Source organism: Vidua chalybeata, chromosome 1, assembly GCF_026979565.1.
Source record: "Vidua chalybeata isolate OUT-0048 chromosome 1, bVidCha1 merged haplotype, whole genome shotgun sequence".
In the NCBI taxonomy this organism is placed as follows: Eukaryota; Metazoa; Chordata; class Aves; order Passeriformes; family Viduidae; genus Vidua; species Vidua chalybeata.
The window spans coordinates 81,188,902-81,215,427 of NC_071530.1; the positions used below are offsets into that span (position 1 = coordinate 81,188,902).

A 26,526-nucleotide genomic window follows, 5' to 3' on the forward strand; every position below is an offset into this window, starting at 1 on the left:
TGTTTTTATTTACTCTTCCCTCAGTGTGCTGCAACATTTCAATGCCCTGTGATGATGTCATTCACTCTTTTTCCAGTAGGGGCTTGCCTTTGCTACAGTCTCTGGGGAAAGTGTGTCAGCACCAGGAGTGGCTGAATTGGCAAAGGAAGTGACTCCACAGCCAACATTTTGTAGAAACTCTGCCTGTTTTCCGATGAAGTTTCCCACTCTTGCTGCCATTTGTGGATGCTGGTACAAACAACCGGCCTGCTGGAAATGACTAAGTGACTGAAAAATCCTGGCATTTTACTGCCAGCCACTAAGAATGCCTCTCTGTTTCTTGTACATTGGCATGATTAAGCAGGACATTGTTTAGCCTGGGGAAAAGGAGGCGGATCTTACTGCTCTCTACAAGTACCTGTGAAAGGAGGCTGTAGCCCGGTGGGTGCCAGTCTCTTCTCCCAGGTAACAAGTAACAGGATGAGAGGAAAAAGGGGGGGGGGGGCGGTACGTTGGATATTAGGAAAAATGTCTTCATGGAAGAGGTTGTAAAGTAAGTATAGGAACAGACTGCCCAGGGCGAACTATTAAACCGTGTCCTCAAGTGCTATATCTACACATATTTGAGCACTTCCATGGGCAGTGCTGAGTTCATGGTTGGACTCGATGATCTTAAGGGTCTTTTCCATCCTTAATGACTCTCTGATGCTGTGATTGTTACGAACATTATGGCCACTAGCTGGAAAAATGCATGTTGCCTTACATTTGCCAAAGAAACCATCACACTGTTTCACAAAACAGAAGTACCACTTACAAACTTTATGGCATCTCCTCATTTAGGTGTTTGATTCTACAAATCTCAATTTATTTACTTATGTATTTATTTTAATTTTGGATTTTTGTCTTCCTTTTGCTTTTCTTGCAACAACTTAAGAACAATATCTGAAAAATAAATTCTATCCTACGGTATCATACTGACACCTCTATAATTCTGCAAGCATAGAAACTCAGCATTGGCACAGGCCTCTGTCTCTTGAGGAAAGCAGTAATTATGTGCACTGACATCTATAGAGAGGTCAGTCTGAGAACCTCCAGACCATGGAAAGCAGCAAAGATCCTCCCTTCTCCCTCCCACAAGCCTGATGCTCTGCATGCTTGCTCCTGCCTGACCTACCTTCAGTCCTCTCTCCCTTCTCCCTGGGGTCCTCATCCTCATCTCACTCAACCAGTTCTGGTTCCTACTTCATTGTTTGAGGGAAAACATTTCTTTCCTTCTGCCATGGTATCTGCCCTGCTTCACAATTCCCATGTTACACCCCCTATTCAACTTTCTGACCTTGTCTTCTGGTCCACTAAGGCCAAGTCCTCCTGTTCCTCATTTTATTCTGTTCCAATGTGTCTCCCCCTATTCCAGTTCTTGCTCCTTCTGCACTAGTATGGTTTGCCTTGAGATCCCAGCTTCCAAACCTTATACACAGCTACACTTTCAGGAAATTTCAGGCCTGTGTCTCTGAGAAATACTCAGGGTGGATGTTGTATTTTAGCTGCGAAGCCACAGCAAGCCTTCAGACAAATACTTGTGTTAATGGTGACGTGAATTCTATTGACATAAGGAAATGTTGCTGGCTGTAGCAAGAACAGCCAAAGCACATCTTTGATGTAATACTTCCTCCCAGTGCACCTTTATGTACTAAAACTTTGTGCTTAAATAGGAAATTATTAAACTGTTTCTTAGAGAAAAATCATTAACTTGCAGGTGTTTTAATGTAATATAGCACATTTTTCTTTCATTTCATTTCTATAACAGCTGTTTTTGATTAAACCTGCAACAGCAAAAATTTCTATCAACTTCAGTAATCAGCACAGGGAAATCCAAACCAAACAAACCTGGGAAAACCAAGAAAAAGTGAAAATTAATTCAAATTCAGAGGAAAGTAGACAAAAAAGCATTAAAATCTCCTAATACTACTCTAGAAAAAAATTATAATCTGGATAGACTTTGACAGAGACTAGAATGGGAACTGGAGTAATTTGTGTTAGGCTACACGGAACATGACAGAGCTGAAAATACAATCTGAGACTTTAATGTGCTGCATGTGTAAGAAATTGAAACAACCCAGCAGTAAAATGTAAGAACTTAGTTACAGTATTTTTACAACATTTGTTCATTCAAGCTATTAAGGATGCCATAACATGAATATATTTTGGACTGTTGCAAAAAAAAACCCAAAATGTGTATTTACACATCCCATATATTTTTGCAATGATAATATAGATGTTACATAGAGTGATAGCAAATAAATAAAGTATTATTACATTAATTTCCCTATAACAAATGTGTGATGAAATATTTCTATACCACTTTGGAGGCAGGGAGGGTCAACTTTCAATCATCATACACTCATCTTTTGGGGTACTTGCTTTCTTATTTCAAACTATAAAAGAAAACCAGAATGGCTGGCATGGTTTATGCCTTGCTGCTAATATAATTAATTCAGATATTATGCTCTGTGCCTTTCCACATGACTTGGAAAAGCTAACTCAAGTGTTTGAAAATTTTCTTAAAACTATGTGAATCAGCTCTGTAATTTCAAACAGCAAGGAAATGAGGTCTGAGGCAAAAGCAAGGTGGGCACTTACTGCCCCCAGTTATCAACAGGGTCTCCAGCACAATTCCAAAACACGGCCCATACCAGCTATTGCGAAGAAAATTAACTCTACCGCAGCCAAAAACTGCACTGCTCTTTATGCAGCTTCACACATACGCGGTTTGGCAGAACACAACAAAGCGCAAGGCGCAGACTGCCAAAATTAGTCACTAATTACAAGTATTATTTGAAGCGCAGACGATTCAAAACCACGTTGTTAAGTGCCCGTGCCGTTTTCCCTCACCAGCAGGGCGGATCAGGCCGCAGCAGCTCCCTACGCCGCCCTCACAGCACGGGAGACGCCGCCTGTTGCGGGCGCCACGTCCCCGCCCGCCCGGCCGGGGCAGGCCCGGCGCGGCACCACCCCCCCGGCGGCCACGTTGACAGGGCGGGCGTGGGCCGTGTTCGCCGGGCCGTGTCGGGCTGCGGGTACCCGGTGCGGGAGCGGGGCCGCTGCCACAGTAAAAATGTCTTCGCCTCCCAAAGAGAAAGCAGAGACGCGGGCCGGACACCCTCCTGCTGGTACGGCTGCCGGTTCCCGTCTCTCCGCTCTTTCTCTTGCCACCCCGGGGGACGGGACGGGACGGGAGGGGCCGGGGCGGCCGCGGTTCCCCGCCAAGTCCCCTCCTGTGTGCGCCGGGGCTGAGGAGGGAGAGGGCGGCCTCGGGCGGGTCCCGCCGCTGCCGGGGATGCGAGCCCGGGGGTGTGAGCCCCGGTGGGTTCGAGCCCCCGCGGATGCGAGCCCCGGTGGGTCTCCTCACTCTTCACTTCTCGGGCACGATGCGGCGCTCTGGCCGCGGGAGGTGCGCTGGGATCCCCGCCCGAACCCTGGGAGCAACTCCCGCGGCGCTCTCTGCCCTCCGGCAGCCTCTCCCGGTGACGGGGCGACGCTCCCTGCCCTGCCTTTCCCCGGGGAGAGCTCTGGTTGTGGCCAAACCCTCATCGGGTGTGTGCGGCTTGGCATCTCCCGGCTCCCACCCGACAGGCAGACAGCGTTGTCTTCTCCGACATCCCGCCCTCGAAAGGCGGCGGAGGCCGCCGGAACCCCGCCTGGGACTGGTGGTGGTGGGAAGGGGAGCGGTCTCGGCCCCACGCAGCTTGCGCGGCTGGTCCAGCAGAGTGTACGCTGAGTGTGAACAGACACTGCAAACCAGGAGTGCTCTGTGCATCCATTTTGCCTGTGGGCATCGCGGTGTGAGTGCCAGAGCATCCTGCGCGCTCCTGGCTGCGGTTCTGCTGCGTGGCAGGGTAGGGAAACGGGTAAAGGTGCTTGAGAAGTGCCCAGCAAAGGAGCTCCATCGCCTTCCGTCCTGCTGCTGTGTGCGAGTGGACGGTCAGGGTGGGAGCTCCAGTGTGTCACCTCCAGTGAGGTGCCATCTGCTCATTGCCAGGCTCCACAGATGGTAGCTCCTCTCTGTACACAACTGGGGTCAGTTCCTCGCAGAATCGAAGCTGTGTTCCTTCACGTACTGTTAGTTTTGTTTTTTACAGTTTTCTTAGAAAGGGGAACTTTGGTCCCTGCATCAGCAGCTTTATATATGTCGTCTAATGTTCCCCTGTGGAGTAGTTGGTGAGCTTTTATAAGTGTTTCAGTAAAAAATCCCAAGATCACTAGTTTATATTCAGAGCAATTGATGAGATTTAAAGCTAAATTTGTAAACAGCTGTTGAACCATAATTGAGTTCTGTGCTCTTTATAATGAGGACCTGAAATTCCTCTAAATAGAAGTGAGAAATAATGGCTTTGCTTTGCATGGCAGATACAGTTCAGCAGTGCAGGTAAGCCAGTCTCTTGGCTGAGCAGTCATTCCAGTCCTGCAGCCTCCCTTGTCATGGCATTAGCTCTTACCTGGCCTCTGGCTGAGCTGCTTCAGGCAACAAACCAAAGCATCATTTTTCAGTGCTGACAGCTTTTGTTGCTCTAGCTCCTCGAGCTGGCTTGTCTTGAGGTACATGTCAGCTTCAGAGTGGAGGGATCTTACACTGGTTTAGCTCTGTCTTCCAGCTACACCATTGATGAAATGAATGTGCTTTGCATCTGTATTTTCTGATGTTGTTCCATGTTTGAGAGTTTTGCTTCAAAACCTGTCTTTTGAAACTGGTAAAAATTTTTGAAAGACCTGAAGGGAGCCTCTCTAGGCCACATGAGAAACTAGCAATGTACAGTGTACAAGCTCAACTGGAGTAGAGTACAGGTTCCTTTTGCTGTCAGAATGTTTCGGTTTGAGTTTTCTTCTTTGTAAAACATGGGCCCACATATGAACTGAAGAACATCTTTAACTATGTGCCGTTTAAGGCGTCCCTGTTTTGTTTTCTTTTTTTCTATTTTTTGTTATCATGCACACAAAATTGTCTTTGGAAGGAGGATGATCACTGAATCTGTTATTGAGGCCAGAAAAAAAAACAATGCTTTACCATATCTTAAAGTTGCTTTAGGAAGAAGATTTTTCTAAACTGTTTGGCACTTTGGTCTTTTAACACCGGGAAAATCCACAAGAAGTGTTATGACTAGCAAGAGTATATATTTACTCTAGTGGCTGAAGATAGGTTTTAATCCTCTATCTCAGGCTTGTGTAGATCCTTGAATATTGGAATAATGCAGCAGATCAGTCTGCAAACAAGTTTTAATAAAATGAAAGTAAGAAATTCTTCAAAAAAATTAATACAGGTGGAATTTTATTCATAAATAACAAGGCAAATTTCTATCAAAGAAAAGGTGTGAATAGGCAATCTCTTGTGATAAATGGCTTAAAAGCCCAGGTTTTGCTGCATACAGTTCTATAAAGAGACCTGTAATTACAGATGTGACTTACCCTACTGAGTATGTTGGACATGTAAGTTTGGAAAGATTTGGGTCATCAAATTAAAAGCAAAATTGACAAATCTGTTGTTTTTCAAGTGCACCGTTGGCCCTTGCTTACTGACAGCACTGCATTCCTCTCTGCATTGATCTTTCACGTAGAGGGAAAAGAAAAGGCACTTGAAAAGACAAAGGGTAATGAAATGGAAAGAAACCTCAAGACCTCAGTGCAGGAAGCGACTTTGACCTCCCCTCTGAAATTTAAGAGGGCCCTAACTTAATCTTTATTAAATATCTGCCTGTCAGTGAGATCAAGTGTGCCCATAATACATTGCTGAGTAGGTTTGTACAGTTCTTCTGAAGAGAGCTGTGTAATTATGCTTTAGCTGTTCATCTAGTACCTATTGTGGAAGGTGTTAATAGTGTATTTATGTTTTATGATAGATTTGTGAAAATAGGTGCTTTTTTGTACATTAAAAAATAGCTCTGAGCTGAGATTTCTGTGAAATAAAGGCATATAATAACTCCTCTTCTTACTTTGTTGAACACTAATGTATGCTCCTTTAATCTTGTACAACGGCATATTTTGTGTTTCCCTTTTCATACATCTAAATTTGTAATGGAATCTGTTATTATACACTGCATAAGAAATAAATTTTTGTTTTAATATTGAATGCATACTCAAGGAAAAGGAAAGCTGCTAAGACTCTTGATTGTACTCTGGATTTGTAAAAGTTCCTGTCCAGTTGTGGTGACCAGCAGGTGATTTGGGCTGAGCTGCAAGGTTTCCCTGGGAAGGACTGCCTCAGGTCTGCATCCTGGGCAAGCTGGGGCCAGGGCATCCCTGACCTGTTGTGCTTCTCTAGGCACTCAGTACTCACTCCAACTCAGTGGGGTTTATTTCAGAATTCAGTCTCAGAAACAGAGAGGAGTCCAGCAGTGGGGGCAGGGAGGAAAAAGTAGAATGCTTCCTGACTCCAGATCAGCTTGAGTGGTAATTGATTAACACAGTTATTTAATATATTTCCAGAAGTAGTAGTCATACCCTTATGAGGAGCACAGGCTGGCAGTCACAGGACTGACAAGGTAGTCCCGTTTGCCTTTTGAGGGGGGAAAACGAGACATATGAGAATTAAAATTCAAAACTTGTATTCAGTAGTGAAGAAGATACTTGTTGGTCTTCTGAGTGTTCTGGCAAATGATCCCTTCTTTATTTCACCCTTTAGTAAAGGCTTAGGGCCACTTGGCTGTCACCACTCCAGGGAGCCATTTCCTATCCTCTCCTGCCTTAGCACCTGAGTTGTACACCTGTTCTTCAGCACAGGAGCTGCCTTCTTCCTAATCCCAACACAGGGTCGTTGACACCATCCAATTCTGGACACTGCTGTCTTGACAGTGTTCTGGAAGGTGGTTTATCAGTTATTTAAATCCTTTATTTACCGGATAAGGAAATCTGAGCTCTTTTAAGGATGATTTTTAAGTGACAGAAGCACCACGGTAAGCATCTGTCGAATTATGTACTAAATGCTGGGCAAGTGGGAAATAGATGATTCCTTGTAACTCCTGAGAAAAATCTCACAAGTGTTAAGTGGGTTTTTCATTAACTTCGTGGATGTAATCAGTTCTTCTCTTGTCACACCCTGAGGTAATGTAGCTTAGCTTTTGCCTTTTGAAAAGGAAGGTGAATAATGCTGCAAGAGTATTTAACATCTTAAGCTAAATCTCCTGACTGGATTGGGTATGAGCATGCTGTGTGATGGGTGGCAGATATGTACAGAAAGCTATCTAATTATTTCATTTCTGGTCTCACAAATACGTATGATTATTGCACCTATTTGCTGGTTCCTTCTGCAGAGTAACCTTGGATTGCTAAATGTAATTCATTTGTGCACCAAAGTACTTTAAGCTGTATATACTATGCCTGATGATATTAGTTCAAAAAATCACATTTAAAATTCTGAGTAGTTGCATTAGTCACTATTATGCCTTTTTAGTTGTCTGGTTATTTGCTTTTTAATCTCTGCTTTTTAATTCTGCATACAGGCAAATCTGAATGTGTTAGCTGTGTATTTTTTCCAGGGACAGATAAAAAGAAAAGGAGTGGCTGATGACCTAATGATAAACAATGTGAGAGGAGAGGCATTTTAGATTTAAATTAGCACTAAATCTTCAGGTGTCATTGTCTCCAGTTTTCTGTTAGATGTTGAAGGACATGGAAGTGTGTGTATTGTTCAGAACTGTTTTTTGTAACCCTGGCAGATGTTGCTGTGGAGACAGCATCTTCCATGAAAAGTAATTTAAAACAAATAAGTAAAAGGTCCTGACTGTGCAATGATGTTAAATTTAGAAATTAATTAAAATAAATTAATTATTTATAAATAATTGTAAGTAAAATATAGCAGTACTTTGATTAACTGAGATGTTAAAAGAAGACTGCATTTGACAAAACTCAGTGTTTGCTTTTGTAAAAAACTTAAATTTCTAAGGAGCTTGAATGAGGAAAAATTAATTGGAATTCTAATTTTTGCTTCACTTCAGGCAACACAGAAATGTAGTTTTCTACAAAGAAATGTAGTCTTTCTTTCCTTGTCCCATGCGAAACATTTTTCACCAATTAAAATTTTACGCTGGAGAGGGAACACAAAATGGTTAGTGATTTGGTTTGGGGGTTTTTTAGTGCATGATAAGAGGACACAGTTTTGATAGGTTTTAAAAGATATTTCTTTGAGTTTGTCTGTTGATTGCCTGTCTTTAGTTAATGACCTTTATTGAATTAGAAGTTTATCATTCAAATATCACTCAGAACTTAAAATCTGTTTTTAAAAGACAGGGCCAAAGAGCTTTCTCCTGGAGCAGGTCACTTTCTCTTTCCTGCTTTCCTTCACCTAGGCTGTAAAATCTATGCACAGCAGTAGCCTTTCCATTGCTGTCCTGGTTAAGAATTGGGAATTAGACCTATGTCTAGGTTTCTGGGATAGCACTGAACAGCTGTGAGGTGCCCTGCTCCCTCTCTGGCGGGACACAAGGGGGCTGTCAGAAGCACAGCCTCCCTGTCCCTGCCAGCTTCAGCTTCTCTGACTGCTGCTCTGGCACCCTGCTTGCTCCAGCTGTGACACATCTGCCAGGGCTCACCGCAGATGCTGTGTCGAGGTACTGTGAAACACAAACCAGCCTGTCTCTAAGTGGTTTTATTGACTTCTGACCACTATAGTGGTTTTTTGATATGGTTGCTGATGGCAGTGTAACCCATCCAATTAAGCTAACGAGATGCGTCATCTTATCCTGTGCTGTCCTATAAGCACGTGTAGCAATTCTTGAAGAAAAAGAAAAGTACACTATTGAACCAGAAAGCAGATCAAGAGCAACCTGTTTGTTGCTCTCCTTAGTAGCTGCAGTGCTAAGCCTGGCTTGGTTCGTGTTTTAGATTGCACTTTGGAGTGGATAAGTCATGCACATAAGTAGATCTGCTTTCACTTCTTGTTTTGTGTTTCAAAGGGCTGCTTTCATGTTTGCATCATTTCTAAAATTTAAATGATGTAAGGATTTAAAATGTTGTAAATGCTCATATGTTTTGCAAACCAAAAAGCTCTGTTCTTAATGCAAGTTAGCAGTTCTCCTAAATTTTGCTTTTTATGACACTGTTCGTGAAGTACTTTTTTGTATAAATACCATTATTATAGATGTCGTTTTTAACATGAAATGACAAGTCAGTTTCTTTGGTTTGTGGCCTTTCGTGTAGTGTTAAGCAAGTCATTGCCTCAGTTTCTTCTGACTGCTGCAAGTTAGTATGGGGTGGAGGGGGAATTAAAACAGAATTTGAGTTTTCTAAAATGTCATTGGAAGCAGGTGGTAAAATGAGCTGCAGCTTCTCAGGATAAGCAAATACAGCATCACGTGAAAGAGAATGGCAGATGTGGTTCTGAAGTAGCTGTTCTTTAGGCTTGCCACTTTCTAACACTTTGTGCCTCTTTTTCAAACTGTGTTTACTATTAAATTACTATGCAAAGTATCAGGAGGGAAGCAGGGTGGGTCATCCTTACATTCTTCACTTAACGCCAATTTGACTGAGGTTTCTTGTTTTCTATTTAATTTTCATTCCAGTGAAAGCTGGTGGGATGCGGATTGTGCAGAAACACCCACACAATTCAGATGCCAAAGAAGAAAAAGATAAGGATGACCAAGACTGGGAAACCAGCAGGTGAGCACTTTGATTTGGTGCATGTGCTACAGTGAATTTCCATGACCTTGGACCTTGTCACCAGTTTGTTTTCTTTGTGACTAGCAGACCAAAGGTGCTGTTGTTTTTGTATCATAAAGCAGTAGTGTCGTGGTTTGACATGGAAGTGAATTTTTTCTAGGAAGTTGGATCAAACCAATCAGTGGTCAGGTTTAGATATTAGCACCTGGAGTGACCACTGAAAGTATAGACACGCCTCTGAGAACACAGGGGGTTAAAAGCAAAAACTCCCAGGAGAAATCTCTCTTTTGGTTCCGGTCGTCAGAGAGTGCAGACTCCCCCCCTGCCCAGCCTTAGGCTGGGTGGGGGAGGGGAAGCCACGCAGCCTTGTCCAGGTAGGCTAAGGGGGCTGAAGGTCTGGAACCGAGCCAGCTCCTGTGGACGGAAGAGTGGAGAGAAGTAGAGATGCCTTTGCCCCCCACCCCCCCCCCCCCCCAAGAAGGAAAGAGACAGAGAGCCTGGCGGCACCTGGAAATCTGCCGGCAGAGGAGAAGGAGAAGGGGGGGGAATGCCCAGCGTGGGAGGCAGAACGCCGGACTGAGATATCGGTCGTTCAGGGAGTCTGAACTTTTAACCCTTTCTAAGAAATGAGGGCTTTTTTTAAAAGTATTACTCCTCTTTGATTTGTAGTGGAAGAGAGATAGTCCGGGACCTGAGATGTTAGAAGAAGAAATATTTAAGTAAGAGGAGATGATGAAGTAGCTTTTAGCTGGACTCTTCTTGTTAGCCATGGACTGAACCAAAATCTCCTGCAATAGAGACTGCATTTTAGGGGGATGCAGTGGTGACCCAGGGAGACCTGTTTCAGCTTCGAACAGCACAAGAATAGCGAGAAACGAAGAGAGCTGAAGAGGGAATGGTGATACCCTCTGTCTTCGGGAAGAAGATGAGTCCTGTTTTTGGACCTCTCGGCCCCAGGGGAAAATGGGGGGGACTGTAGTCCCAAGATGAGAAACTGAACTGTTATATCTTTGGGTCCGTGGCAAAGCATCCTTAAAGGAGCCCTACGAGCAGTCTGTCCATGCACGGTAGTGAGAGCACTGTGACATGGAATGGAGAGTGTCACACTGGCAGATTTTTCTTCCGGGTGGTTGCCATGTGTGACAGGGAAACACAGGGGGGCAGCTGTGTTTCCTGGGGGGCCTGTGGTGCAAGAGAGACTTCTCTCTCCCTTGATAGTTTAAGCATAAATTACCTGAAGGGTAGTAATTTGATCAAGAATCCCGGGTGATGTTTCATGGCTGGGTGTGTTTAGAATTAAGAGGAGGAGGGGTGGTTTTAAAAGGTCTTCATCCTGGATTTAGTTTATGTGTTTTCTGTATTAGTAGTAGTTTAATAAAGTTTTTTTCCTTTGTTATTAAGCTTGGGCCTGCTCTGCTCTGTCCCTGATAACATCTCACAGCATTTATTTAGGGAAGGTGCATTTTCATGGAGGTGCTGGCATTGCGCCAGTGTCAAACCATGACAAGTAGCAAGTTGAATGCTCCTTCAAGAGAATTGGGGAATTTGGGAACTTTCATATTGCTGAGCCTTCTTTAAAGGATCCTGCTGTGTAAGAGAAGGCTGGAGAAAAAAGTACAATAGAGGTAAAACCTCAGCTTTCCTAAAATATTTGAATTCAGACTGTTCAGAAGCATAGAGGCTAGGCATATTTGGACACAGGTATTAAGCAGGCAGTCCATATATGAAGTGGTCTTTCTGTGTGCTGGGTGTTTCCTTTTACCCTTTGGCCCCTAATCCTGTGTCTGTTCGGTATTTGACAATATCGTGCTTTTGAAAAGACAAGTAAAAATATATGGTACTAATATTATCTGCTTATCTTTTTTGATGGGAATCTAGCATTTTCGGTGGTGGAGGATACTAAGACTGCAGTTACTTAGCAGTTTTAACTAGATTTATCAGATTACTGCCATTTAGAAATGAAAGCAGGTTCGATGGACTGTTGCTGTTATTCTGTTCTTACAAAAGCCACCTGGTTTTGTGCTGCTTTCCTCAGCTAGCTGTCTTTTTTCCAGCCAAGACTGTATTTACCTGAAATGTTTATCTACTAACTTAGGGCATGGGTTTGTCCTTGCTATTTGCTCAAGTTAAAAAAACAAACCAGAGAACCATTCCTGGTGTTTTGGTAAGTAGACTGACGTAGATTATATTTCTTTTACACATAAAATAATGGTAATAAATAAGCATTGAGAAAATGTCTAGAAATAAACCCAAATGTCTTTATTTACTTGAATAGGAAACACCTTTCCGAGAAGGGAGAAGTAATTTTAATTAATAAATGCAAATACCACGCAGGAGAATTAAAATTTTCTTCATCAACCAAGTTGATCATCTTGTAATTCTGCACTGTGACACATAAGTTGAAAGAGTCTGTATTGCAGCCAAGTTTTGTCTAAAGTAAGAAATTTTATCTTAGGGTCAATTTAAACTTTGTTTAGGGAAACATCCTTTTATTTGAGGTGTGTTGACCTTGACTGGACAGCCAGTGTCCACCAAGCTGCTCTATGACTCCCCTACTCAGCAGCAGGATGAGGAGGGAGAAAATAAGATGAAAAAAAAAAAATATGTGTCAAGATAAGGACAGTTTAATAAAGCAAAAGCAAATGCCATGCATGGGAGCAAAGGAAAATAAAATATGTATCCACTATGTCCCATCAGCAGATGATGTCCATCACTTCCTGGGAAGCCGGACTTCAGTATGTGTTAGTGATTGCTCTGAAAGACAAACATCATAGTAATGAATTCTCCCTGCCTCCTTCTCCTTTCTCCTAGTTTTTATTGCTAAGCAGATGGTATGGAATATTCCCTTGGTCAGTTGGGGTCAGCTGTGCTGGCTGTGTCCCCACCCAAGATCTTGTCTACTCCCTGCCTGCAGGTGAGAGGATAATGTTGGAGAAGCAGCTAGGTTCTGTTTAAGTGCTGCTCAGCAGTAGCCAAAACTGGTGTGTTTTATGTTACATGGTGTTTCTAGCTGCCAGTGCAAAGCAGAGCACTGTGAGGGCTGCTGTGGGGAGAATTTACCATCTCAGCCAGACCCAGAACAGTGTTGTATACCTGCTTGTCTTTCCCTGGTGCACCAGCCTCATGGCAAGGAGCCTCGTTAGGATCCAAATGACAAGACTTCTTGTGCCTGTTCACACATGTAAGCCTCTCTTACAGCACAGCACCTGCTTTACTCCCTTCTTCAAACAAGATTATGTTTTCCCTGTTTCACTCAAATAGTGCAGGGAAAAGTTAAAATTTAACCTTGATTTTTGTGGCTGTGTGTCTGCTGTAGCAGGTGCTGTGACACAGTAGAAGCACATCTAAGGTAAGCAGTGTGTGCTCAGGACTTCATGTTCACACTGTGTGTGTTTTAGAGATTAATTAGTTTGGTCATCTGGACTGAAAGACCAATCCTAGCTGACATGTGTTGGATGTCTCCTTGAGATGTGTGTGTCAGTTTAGCATCACCTCAGGGATGCCCTGAGACCAATCCCCATTGAGAAACAAAGCCTAGGCAGCTAGGCCGGAATGACTGGGAGAGAGGTGCACTCTTGATCTGTAGATGCTGACAAAAACAAACTGTATTTTAATACTGTGAGCAGAGGTTATGCTTTTAAGACAGAGGAGAAAGTTTAAAGACTTCTAGAGCTATCTTATTAACTAGCTGTGGCACCTCAAAATCCATTTCTTCGTCCACCTGATCTGTTGATTGTCAAAATATGCACTTTGAGTGTGCCCTTTGCTTTAGTTTTCATGTAGAGGGTGCATTATTAGTTTGTATTAGGCACTTGTACATACAGTTATTCTGAGTCTGTTTATCAGACTGAAAGCATTTAGCTAAACTATTTTATTTCTTTGATCGAATCCTCCTGAGAAAGAAAGCAGCAGGAGGACATAAAAGAAGCATAGTTAGGTGGGAATTAATGTGAATTATAATATAAGTTTGTTTGCAAGTCAAGAGAAGTTGTTTTCCTGGTAGAACTGAGAGCCTTTTGTGTATGTAAGAGAAAGGCTTTAATGTGTCTCTTGTAGGCTCCTTTGGGAATACTTGCAGAGCTCTGGTGGCAGTACAAGCTATGTGAGCAAGAAGGAATTTAGCCACAGACAGAATAAGCAAGTCAAAAATTAAATTAGGTTTGCAGTGCATAAGCTGCTTTTGTGCTGGAAGGTGCAGTCCCCCAGAGTTTGTGTCTGCTCATCTGCTCCAGATGATTCATGGTGCTGTTTGAAAACCCTTGGATTGCTGATGTGTGTGAGGGGTGGTTTATCAGGAAATGGATTTGTCAAGAGGGGTGAAGTGAGCATTGCTGCTTTCTCCAGCACCAATATATATGTACTGCTGGGGCTTAGTTAGCTGGTATTTTATATCCCTTTGTTAAGCAGATATGGAAACATCTGTGTTTTTAACTTTGTATTTGTCATTGTTTTAGTCTTTGCCATTGGAAGGTGGTATTGTTGCTATGATGCAATCTCTAGTCCCATTGCATCTGAAGTCAAAAGAAGCAAACAGCCCTTCAGGAAATCTGTCAGCTGATATGGGCAGCTGACAATGGGGTGAGAAAATAAGAAAACAGAGAAGAGTAATTTGTGTGTGAAGAGGGAGGCTAGGATGAGTCATTACTTTAATCTCATTGTAAACTTATTTGAAGACAGATTAGTGGAACTGGCAGTAAATGGAAAAAGAAGAATTCAGTCTTTCCCAGAGTTCTCTGGGAACTCTGAGACCACATGGCCTCCTGGTAATGGCACAGATCTGAGCAGTTCCTGAGCAAGAAAACTTCAGTTCGTAGAACTATTTGTGTCTTTGGAATCAGCTGGTGTTGTTTTTACAGTTTGCAGGAAAAGACTTGGATCAGTGTTTCTAGTCTTAATGTAAACGAAGCTGACATAGGTAAACACCCCTGACATAGCTACCTGTGCCGTGATAAAGGTGACTTTAGCATTCACCAGGTAGGTCTTTGATGTTTCTTTTTCTCAGTTGAGCAACTTGCAGTCCAGTTACTGTAACTTACACTGCAAAGTATTTTACTCAATTCTGTTTCCTAAAATAAAATTATGACAACCTCCCATTTCATGAAATTGTAGGGAGATTTGTCAGGGTGGTGATTTGCGATCCCTTAAAATAATATGTGATAAGACCGTTTGCACAAATTTAAACTTTTCCTGCAGGGCAGGTCTCAGCCTTGAGTTGTAGCAGAAATAATTTTATGTGTCTAGTATAAATATAGTTTTACTTAAAAAAGGAATGTCTGGATATGATTATATGGTGGAGAAGGTTCAATGAAAGAAAGTTGCACAGTTTGGTGTAGGTGAACTTAAGATATGTGTGGCATCCAAAGCCAGTGGCACCCCATGGTCAGGGTGTCAGTGTTAAACTGTACTGTGCAGTAGGATCCTCAGCCCACTTTCTTTACAAGATGAGCGGTTTTGATCAACCTGTTTAGGGCTAGGATTCTGGCTGGGTGAACTTCTGTACTGATGAATTACTGATTTTTCTTAGGGTTTTATAATTTCTTAACACTTGTGTTGGTTTGTTTTTTTGGATACAGTTGCAGTTATTATTGACTGACAGTCATATTGATTGCTGCTGGAAGCTTTTTTTGTGATGCTAGAGGAGAGTGAAACATATAAATAGAAGTATGGTTATGAATCAAAACCATCATTTTTCAGGATTGTATGTTGTCATAGAAATTATTTGGAATAAATAGGCTACTCAAAAGTCCTAGGCTTTATTAAAAGCCCATTAATGCCTGTTTGACTGAGATTTGCAGTGTCATCCGCATTGCTGTGCCAGCAGCTGACTCTAGACATAATAAATACTCCTGAAAGACAGATAATTTGAATTGAGAGCTGCATGTTCACTTTTGCACAAGAGATTCATTAATTGTCACTCTGGGATCTCAAGAAAAAGAAACTATAATTATCTATCAGGATCTAATTTAAAAAAAATATTTAAAGTATCTGGCTTGTTTTTAACAAACAGGGTAAACTGCAATGGCTTTTATGTCTTAAAGACTCTTGCCTTCTCTTGTTATATTTCTGAAACAAAGTGGGTAATTACCCACTGATGATTTAATTACTCAAGATAAACACACTAGTGCAGTTTCTCTATATTTGTGTAAATTGTATATGTTTTGTCTCTTCAGCCTACCTGGAGATTGTGAACCCAACATTATGCCTGACTTTTACAATGTGGATATTTGCTTTTCATCCATCGGGTGAAAGGGAAAAAAACAAGAGAGTAATTTAGAATGTTGACTCAAAAGCAAAATTATGCTAATGAAGCATATGGGTGTTTGTATGTAGAAGAGTACTCTCAAGACTTAGTTACAGGGTGAGAGAGGAGCTGTCAAAGGCCCCTGTTATCCTTCAGTGTTACTTGTTAAGTCTGAATATGCAAGTTGAGCTAAACCTGTTTTTTTCTTTCGGAAGTGCAATGAAAATCTCAAAAACTTGGCTGCGGGTATATACTTCCATTCAAGAGTAAATTTGTTTTTCCTTTCCCTCACTTTGCTCTGCTGCAACTGACAAGAAATAAGTCACAGGCATTATTTCTGGTTTTTTTATTTGCCACTGAAGATTCTCCTGTCATTAAAATAGTCTTTGCCTTGTCATGACCCATGTTGACCAAACTTCTGACAGGATTTAAAAAAAACATAAATTGGTTATATAATTAAGCCATTAGAGAAGGTTTGTATGTCTGTTTACATTCTGAATATGGAAGTGTTTGAAACCATTTCTATTCTTTGTATTTTATTGTTCTGGTTGTTTTAGCTGGGGTAGAAAGTGTAGAGTCAAAGTTCTGACCCTTTAGCTTGGGAATAACTTCTCTTCAGGACAGCTAAGACCTAGGAAATTATGTGTTCAGTTCACTTATATGCACATCCTTTAAGACGTAGTCTCCATTACATATGAAGATGTTCCAGTTCAGGTGGTTCTGATGTAGTTTGTTGTAGAGTTAAAAGGTGTTTGACAGAGGGAAATCTTCAGAGTTCTATATGTAAAAAAAACAAACAAAAAAACCCCCAAAACTTTGCAGCTTGTTAAACATGGAAACCAAACCCATATAAATGTGAATGGGTAGCAATGAACTTCCATAAATACTTGGAGTGAATAACCCATTAGTGTTCCTCCCATGAAATCCACCGACATAAAGCTGAAAAAGACCTCGTTACCTATGTTCATGCATCTGTAAAACCAAAGTACTGGAAATGTAAGTAGGCATTGACTCAGTGTGATGAATATCTAAGGTTAAAAGAAAGAGACAGGTCGGGACAGATAGACTGCTACACCTTCTGCTTAAATTTCTGGAGAGGAAATGTGCAGCTTTGGTGGGTCAAGAACTGACTGAGTCCCCTTTTGCTTCAAAGGTCCCTTGGGCTATTGTGTCAGTGGAGGAAGCCCTGAAGGAATGAACTGGTACTCTGTAAAAGCATCTGTCATCCTCTTCTTGGACAGAATTCATTTTTTTTCCACCATATTTCTATCTCTTTTTTCCCCTCTTTGTGGCCTGATTGTGTTACCTCCATGAGCTGATAAGGTTGCACAAAAGAGGTTTTGTTCATAGATTGTATTGTCATTTTACATTTGACCACATAAAAAATGAAATTTGATTGAATGTATAGATATAATGGATATGACTCAGAGGTTTTTATTCCTGTCTTTGGCCTTTAAACTCCTGTTACTCAGATAGGGAGCTTTGGAGGCAATTGGCCTTAAAAATGAAATGTCTGGTGGAAATGCAATGGAAAAGCAATCTGGCTGTGAATACTGTGGTTGTGGTTTCTGGGAAAGATACAAATTGCAGCAAATGTTGGGTGTTACCCAATGGTCATCATATTAGAGCTTTGTGTGACTAACTTTTTCTTTACTTGGCTAAATATTCCAAAGGTTAGAAGAAGGTTCTGCTGGAAAAAGGCTGTCAAAGAATTGCAACTATAATTTTGTAATATTATTAAGCATAACACTGAACATAGCGCAGTTCGGGAAATAGCTTCTTACCTTCTCCAAAATAGCTTTATTTCCAAAAAAGAGTTCGTGCTTAGTGCTTGGCGTTTCTTTTAATCCCTTCCCCTTCTTATCTTTATTATTTTGGACTTAAATTTACTTCACAGGTAAGGGAATAGCTTCTTAATAGTGCTACACTACTCTCCTTTACATTAGTGGTATTGCCTTCAATGCATTTTTCTACTTTATTATTCATCTTTGTGTCTCAATCTTTTGTCTAGATTTTTTACGATTAGCAAATGCTCAAGTCCGCTGAAGTTTATACATACATACTTTGATTAGTTATAAAACCTGAAAACAGTATTAGCTGTGTTCATGTGATTTTTAAGGACAATACCTTCTGCAGATGACCATTTACTTTGAGAAATAGCAAAGTAATTGCTATGACCTCTGTTGAATGCTATCCAACGCCTATGCAGTAACAGACTTAAATGTCTGTACAGAGAATGGAAAGTGTAATACTGATTTTTAAATGCAGAGCTACTGTAAAGCAAGAAAATAGGCTGTGAATATCTCCATTTAAGAACTGAAAATATCTGTGAATGTAGGGAATGGAGAAAAAGCTAGGCAAGATTATGAATGAAGCATTCTCATACAGGAGGATGAGAGCTTTCTGAAAGACTGTTTTATGCTTCCAGTATTTCTTCATGATTGAAGCAGTAAGTTGATAAATCCATCAGTGTAAGTGCCAGTTATGACATTATATGGATAGTTCTTTTCACATTCCTGAAGTACTGTGTGCATGTGTGAAAGAACTAAAAAAGATCTGATATTTCTCCCCCTCAAAGGAATAGAAGATAACGCCATCCAGCTCAGCAAGAGCCAGGTTCCGTCCTGAAAAAACATATGCTGTCTTATGAAATTAGCTGGAAAGCTAAGTTGAATTGTCAGCCAAGCTGGTGTAAGAAAAAAAAGATTTTAAAAGAATGAAAGTTTAATTTGTATTCTGTGTGATGAGGAAGGTGAGAACAGCTTAGTCATATATGAGAGGAAAATGGATGGGAAGCAGTGTCTGTACTGTGGCACAGCTTAGTTAGCACAGCATTCCATGTCAGTACAGGAAAGTCATTGATCTTGAACTAATAGCTTGTGTGGTATTTTTGCTAGTTCTTTTCTGTCAGTATCTTTCTGAAGTATTACAATGCCTGGGATGAAGATAACTATGGCAGTCTGTAAGCACAGGCATTACAAAGCACAAAAATTTTCAAACCCAGTACAGTCAAATCCATTTCACTGTGCTGAGCCCAAATCTCTATTATTATTAAATGTTAAACAACACTGAGAGTATTTCTAAAGCTAAAGGTATGAATTTCTGCTATAAAAAGCTTGCAGAGGACCAGATGCTACTCATTTATTTAGCATCAAAACCTTATGTTTGAAGTTAATTCACCAAGAGCTGAAAATGAGTTGGAGGTGTGTGCGATTGACACTGTGTGCCAAGGAGGGGGATCTTTTTCCAGTAGCAGCTTTGTCTCCTTTAAGTTTCTTCTGTCTCAGCTGCATCAGACACCAAACTTTGAAGTAGCTTAATATTAAAATAAGCTTTGAATTATCATTTCTTAACTGTCACTGTTCCAAACAGGAGGGAATTTATTTCACTCCCAGCTGCTCCCAGAACGCTGGTACTAAAAGCAAGAGATACATGGGAGATAGATAAGAACAACACTGAAAGCATTTGTTACATTGTCATCATTAGAGCTTTATTTAGTCTGCTGTGGCAGCTCATAGTCCTGTTCACTGCACTACATTGCTTCTTGAGGGAGTGTTCGCTGCAGTCGGCTTGCTGCCTTCTGATATTAGTGTAACATTTTAATGACCACATCTTGGTCACAGACATCATGTTAGATGGCAGTTAATAAAAATACTTTAGCAACATTGACACACATGTCTTAGTTCTGGTGAATTTCAGTTCTCTGAGACTTATTCCTTAGAGTATATGTAGTGCCTGGAGCTGGTACTGTATTCAAAGGGCAGCTGGCTTTGTTCCTGCTGGGTACAACCAAAGTTCTTTTCCCTAATAATCTTGAAATTTGTCTTTTTTCTTCTTCCCGCCCCCCCCCCCCCCCCGAGCTTGTTAGAGCTGTAATTAAGTACTAGGCTAGCTCTCAGTTATGTCCAGCTTCATCTACACTTCACACTGCAGTACTGAATCAAACAGTCCTTGAGATCCAGGTACTTTGAGTGTTGAGGGTTTGCCCATTGCTTTCCAAACCCTATTCTAAAGCCTTCTTTTTTTCTTTTTTTACTTTAAGTAAATAAATCAATGCAAAACTCTGGGTGTTACAGTGGAAGAGCTTGGCTGGATTTTTTTCTAGAACCGTTTAAGTTGAAGTGTCTCTTTTGAGAGTATTTGAAACTACCAAAAATGTGCAAAATAATTCAGTAAACAAAGTCTCATTACTCACTCTGTGCATCCTTGTACACCTTGAATGCTGCTAGTAAGCTTGACTGCATTCCAGTGCTGATGGTCAGTTTCCTGAGGCTGCAACCTCATATGAGTGTTTAGAACATGCACTGGTAAACTGTGTTTACTGTTTAGTGATTGTCAGGATCATCAAGAGTATTTGGCATTATGCTACTAAGAAAGGTGCCATTGCTAGATTTTTATTTTTGTTTAAATCTTTTCTTTTTCCACGCAGCTTATTAACATATGTGCTCATGTGCAACATGTTACTGTTGCTAATAAGCAATTTTTTTGTGAGTGTAATGTATTAATGTTTTGACTTTGTGGAGCACTAAGGAATTAATCAACCAGTTAAGGGACAACCCCATTTGGCTTGTTTGCTAAAATGTTGCTTTTGTATGGGAGGTGATGGAATGAAATTTTAGTAAGCTGAACTGGGTGTTTTTCACTTCTGTGATTCTTCCTTTATTTCTGGTATCATGCTACCCAGTGATTCTAGAGGAATAGTGTATTTAGCCATGTGTATGCTGTTTTATATCAACAGTGACACTAATAGCATTACCACAAATTCTTCCACATAAGGCTATTTAGAAGGCTTTTGACTAAATGAAATTTAACATTGTTATTTTTTGCTTTGAAAACTGCTGTAGAATTAATTTCCTGTTTTCAGAGATTACACAGTTCTGTTTCTGCTGGTGTGTTTTAAAGATTTTATTATTCTTCCAGTTTACAATAGGGGAAAAAAGACCAGAACAGAACAAAGCTTCTGAGGAGTGGAGCTTTTTGTTCTGCTGTTTTCTCCAAGTATAGGCTTTCTGGCTGATAACACTGGTTGGCTTGGTTCCTTCCCTGTATTGGGATGGTTTGGATTACCTCTATATGGCTTTGAAATTTAATATTACATTTTTCCTTCATATCTTATGCACAATCACTATTAGAGAAAATTTGAATTCCTGCTGATAATGTATTATTTATTCCTTCTGCTGTTCTTTGGAAGATCTCTCTTTATGACACCTTGTTTCCTAGTTCAGATTCTTATTTTGTGTTGTGTTCGACCCTTGAAATGATTTCTTTATTAGTTAGTGATAACCAGTTATTCTCATACTGTTGTATTTTCCTAAATCACCTTCTTTTTTTCTCTTTTTTTCTTTTTTTAACTCCTGAGAAGAGTTTTAATGTTGAGACACCTGTATACCTTTCATCCTTCTATGCAGAGCTAACAGATTAGCAGGTCTGATGATCAGGATTTGGCTCTTTTGTAAAAATGTTCTGTGTCAGACTGAGAAATAAATCTGCTATTTAGGAACTGTGTAGTTCTAACAGGAATAGATGGGTTATAGTCATATGTTTTAAAGCCATTTATGTGTCATTTCTGTATTTGACTATTGCCATTTCTCTCTGCTTTATCCCATGCTAACTCAGTTTAATGAGAGATCTTACTGGTATTTTTGGAAATCTCTGCATACCAAGTAGGTTAGAAGATTTTTGGGTGGTTTTGTTTTGTTTGGTGGGGTTTTTTTTTTGTTTGTTTGTTTTGTTTATTTTTTGGGGGGGGGTTGGGGTTTTTTTTTGGGTGTTTTTTTTGTGTTTTTTTTTTGTTTTGTTTTGTTTTGTTTTTCATTTTGTTTTGTTTTCATAATTCCCCTCAGGTTTTAATACCTTTTACTGGGAAGAGAAAATTGCCAAATTAATGCACATTGTTGTCCTCTGCTGTGGGAGGAGAAAAGGGAAGATAACTGCTCACAGTTAATGCACCAGATTTTGTTTTCCTTTCTAGCTTTTTAAAAATTTTTGTAGGTTTATTACATAATGGCTTTTTAAGGCACTGGATGTTTCATACTTCTCCCTGCCTGCTCCCATGTCTTCTAAAACAATAAATAAGTAGCAATACAATGAAGGAAAGAGGGAGCTATAACCTTGTTATAATCTCTATCTTTCCCTCTGTTTTTAAGAGTATGGATATCTCTGCAGGGCCAGCACAAAAATCTGCCTGTGCAGTGCTCTCCAGCAGGTGATCCTTTGGGGCAATGTACAAGAAGAATTTGTGTACAATTAGCCCAATAAACTCCCCCAGCATCTAGCAATCCAGATTACTCCTTAGGAGCTTGCTAATCAAATTACTGCCATTCGACCTAGTTCCTATTTCTCTCTCCCTCTTCCGACCATAAGGACATTTCTCACCTTGATGATCTCCTTCCTGAAAAGGCAGCTTCGCACTCCAAGTAGTGTGTGCTGCAAAAAGTTTTTCTTTTTGCATGCCTGGTAACTTTTTCCTGTGTCCCTCAAGTATTACATACTGAGAAATACTGAAAAAGTGTATTTGTTTTACATTCTCCTCTCTATTGTATATTTTTCTTGAGTTCTCTTTTATCTCTTTGTTTTGTTTTTTTGGAGCCATAACTAGAATTACAGTGTGGAGGGTAAAAGCCTGCTCCAGACGTACGCACTGGCATAGTTCTATTTTTCTGCTTCTTTTCCTTCTCTTAATTGTTCTTGTGTTCCAGTTATCTTTTTAACTGCCTTTTAGGTATTAAGCTGCTGATTTAAAAAATCTTTTCCCAGTGACTCCAACATTTGCTCTTGAGTTTAATGACTGTGGTAGAGGCTATCATCATGTAGGTTCAGTTATGATTGTTTTTCTCAGTGTGTGTTTTCTGCATTTATCATGGTGCCATCTTTCTTCTTTCCCTTTATTGTTCTGTCATTCCTCCGAGATCTCTTGTAACTGTTTACATTCAGGCTTTTTTTGTCTTGAATAATTCACTAACATTAGCATATATTGTCATCTATTTAGACCTGTTTTCAAGTTTCTTGCAGGATCCCACTGTAAACCTCCATCATTATGTTATTTGATTTATTCCTCTGCTCTGTTTTCAGTTTGTGATTCTCGAGAGTGTCTCCTGCCATATCCCATGATAACTCAGTTTATCTACTGAGGAGCCTTGTTTGCATTTTTTGGAATTCTGTGCATACCAAATAGACTGGTTTTTTTGTTTTTTTTTTTTTTTTTCACTTGATCATTGATTCATATTTTAATACCAATCCTATTAAATATTTAGCCAACAAATATAACCTCTATTTCAGGGTATTGTACAGTAACTTTACGTTAAAAAACACTCATTCTCTCACTAGAAAATCCTCAGCTAAGATTTCCTAATACTATTACGCTTGTTAGATAGCATGCAAAAATATGGAAACAAAGCAGTTAAGTAACAGATTCATCTGCTGAATCTAAAATAGTATTCATATTGCTGATAAAAAAATCTTTATTTGCTTGTTTTTAGTATTTCCTTTTCTATGCTATTTTTATGTACATACTTGAGAGAAACCTTGGCAAATAAATAGCTTCTGTGAGATAAATGGCATTTGTTTGTTTTTATTTGAATTTAATTATATTATTACAAAATGTGGTGAAAAATATTATTATCAAATGGGACAAAGTGTCTGTGCAAAGAACCTCCCTGCAAAATTTCCATCAGACATCCCCCTTGTGTTTTCACAACCTCTTTTGTGATGTTTGCTACAGAATCCTCACATTTGATGTTTAGTCTGCCATAATTTCAGTGAGTGTTTACAGCCAGGAGGTTCCATAGTGTGTCACACCTTTCAGTAGAGAAGGCAGCATTGAGCCAAGCTTCTGGGCAAACAGTCATGCATTGGGATTTGAATGAATAAACAAAAGTTGTGTTTATGGGAATGGTGGACATATTACTTGATCTGTGCAACAGTAACAGAGTTGATTGTTGTCAGTGACCTTGGAAATAAACAGTGAAATCTTCAAATGTGCTGATGGGAAATATATGGTTTGCTTAGTCGAATGCCACACCAATGGTGAGGAACTCCAGAAGTGCATCAGTTAAGTCTGCAAAAAGAAGTTTAGGATTACAAAACTCACGGAATGCAGTTGGTGCTTTAAGACAATACAAGGACACAGCCTTTGGCTTGGGAAGTTCCTGAGTTGCAGATTTCTGGAGAGCGCTCTCAGGAGCACACTTCTGCATGTTCCATCTTCATCTCCTGCCCTGACTGTTCACTGCTGCCCCCTGAGAGGCAGCGAGGGGAGTATGTGGTCCCATGCTGTCTAGCTGATTGTAGACTGAGTTAATGTTAAGATCAGCTGCTATTTCAATAGAGAGATGTCTTGGGAAGAAGTGGTGCTCTCATGAAAGTTTTATGTAGTGAAATTGAGTAAGAGAAGTGTTTGGGAATTTCTTCTCAGTAGCTGTGATGGTATTAGTTGGTTACAGAGGTAACCTGGTACTGCTGTATTAGGCTGCAAAACATTTGCAGTGGAATTTTAGGGACTTGAAAAATCAGAAGCACCTTCTAGGAAGGCATTTTAAAACTGATTCTAAGTTATTCTAATAACCTGCTGTTTTTCTTAGACCTGCTGGAAATAGGATAAGTAGGCTAGAGTCTCAAGCGGTGCCAGACCTGCCTCCATAGCCTTACATGAGGATTGGGTCTCTGTATCCTATGCTGTGTGCACTGTCTATAGGCTCTACAGCAAATTCACAGAACGACTCAAAAGCAGTGTTGCTCTCTGGATTCACCACTGCTGCATATGTTATTAATACCTTTAATCTCACAAGATTCCTTAGGCGAAAACGGTTAGAAAAAAATTTAAATCGTAATTGCTCAGACATAACACTGATACTGTTTCCAGTACTTCAGAAAATGTCTCCTGGCTAGACTCTGGGAATTACTTTGGGGGAGGGTGAATTCAAGACATGCATATGTTTGTTTTGGTTTGTTTTTTAAGATTTCATTGCCAACAAGTTCTTCCAGAAGTTCAGTTTTGGCATAACAGTATGAATTAGCACCTTGATTTCCTAGGCTTTCCTTAGATTTGTATCCGTTATCTTTAATATGTGGCATAAATTCAATATGAGTAATTCTTCTCTGGTTTCTTCAGACTATAGTCATAGATGTAAATATGCACTGAGCTGTTCTAACAGATACAAGAGAAGAATGAAAAGCGAAAAGAGGAAAAGAGCCTCAATTTTTCAGTTTGATTTTTTTCTTTCATAAGACAAGGAAGGTAAGAGTTGCAGTGTTAGTTGGTGATTCATGATCTACCAAAATAAGCTTGACTAAAAGAGGAGGGGAAAAAACCCCACCTAATAATCATGTTTTAGCTTTGTAAATATGGAAAAGGAAGGAAATGTAAGCGTTCTCAGAAAAAAGAATTTTCTTGGCAGAGACTTCTGTGGAGAAATGTGTGTGTTTTTCCAGATGAAAATTGAGAAAACAACCTGGTAAATATAGATGAAAAATTTAAGTACCATGGGTTAGTCTAACTAGCACAGTCTCTGCAAATATATTCTACTAAGATTAGTCAGTCCTTGGATGAATATCAAGATATGTATGGTTTTGATGTAAAAGTTTAATTTGATTCTGTGCATACATTTTTTACTTTCACTTCCCTAAAGTAAACCATTGGAAGATACAAAGTATTGCTTTATGGAAAGAAGCCTGGAAAATCTTTATGCAGAGTCAAGTTGTTTTAATTCAGTGTGTAGTATTTGGTGTTCATGACTTTTCATATTCAGTAATAAACTTCCCTTCACCCACCTGCCCCTGCAGCCCTCGTGGTTTTCATTTAGGATGCAAGTCTGTGGTCCATCTGCTGCTAGGCATCTTGAAATATTTCATTTGTAGGAGATGTTCTTTTAGATACAATGTCCTGGAAGAGTTCACATTTGGTGGGAGTGGTATTGGCAGCATAAATATTGACTTCTGTAGTAGCACTCATCAGCTGGTAATTACAAGCAAGCCAGAGATGATCAGAACTGATGTCTGTCACGTGCCCACGCAGTAGCTGGGACCAGGGACACTTCTTAAACAGTGTTCAAAAGTAAATCTCTTAAAACTGGAGCAACAGCAGCATTTTGTGATGCAAGAGGAGTCTTCTGAAAGCATGAAGCCTCTGGTATCCCTGTATATAGCAGCCTTCAACCAACCATTTTCTATTAATTTTTCAGTGGCCTTTTTAATCCAAACTTTTTTGCAGAGTTTGATGCCGTTCTGGAATTCCTCTCCACTGGTAGGGCAATTAACTGAGGGTCTGTCAGCTAGGCTGGTGGGTGGCATTGGTACCTGGGCTGTGGATGGTACTGTGTTTTGGGAACAAGGTCATAAGCACTCGGTGTAAACCCAACTTGAAGCTGGAAGGTCAGTCTGAGCTCAAGAAGGACCTGTCCTTCCTGTTCACTTCCATTCTTGGACTGCCCTGGTTTGCAGCTCTTTCCTGTAAGGGTCATGATAAGCAAGAACCTGCATTACTTTGGTTTTGCTAGTCTCCCTCGGTTTTAATCCACGAATTATGGATAGGGATGTTTTTTTATGATCAAATACCACAACAACATGAGAAACAGAAGATGAAAATCCAGTCAGTTGCACTGTCATCCCTGTTTTGCCTTGCAGATTCAAACACTTTCAGGCTGCTGGCAGTCTTGTTACTGTCT

At 40.4% G+C, this 26,526-nt stretch overlaps 1 protein-coding gene across 1 annotated transcript in view; it reads left to right on the plus strand.

The window, feature by feature from the left end:
- Nucleotides 1-2,964: 2,964 nt before the first annotated feature.
- The window catches only part of DAP (death associated protein), a 54,471-nt gene continuing 30,909 nt past the window's right edge, over nt 2,965-26,526 (plus strand). The window contains exons 1-2 of the mRNA XM_053956502.1: nt 2,965-3,149; nt 9,528-9,624. Of these exons, the coding sequence (XP_053812477.1) occupies nt 3,095-3,149; nt 9,528-9,624 (152 nt within the window). The 5' untranslated portion in view covers nt 2,965-3,094. The remainder of the gene's footprint in view (nt 3,150-9,527; nt 9,625-26,526) is intronic.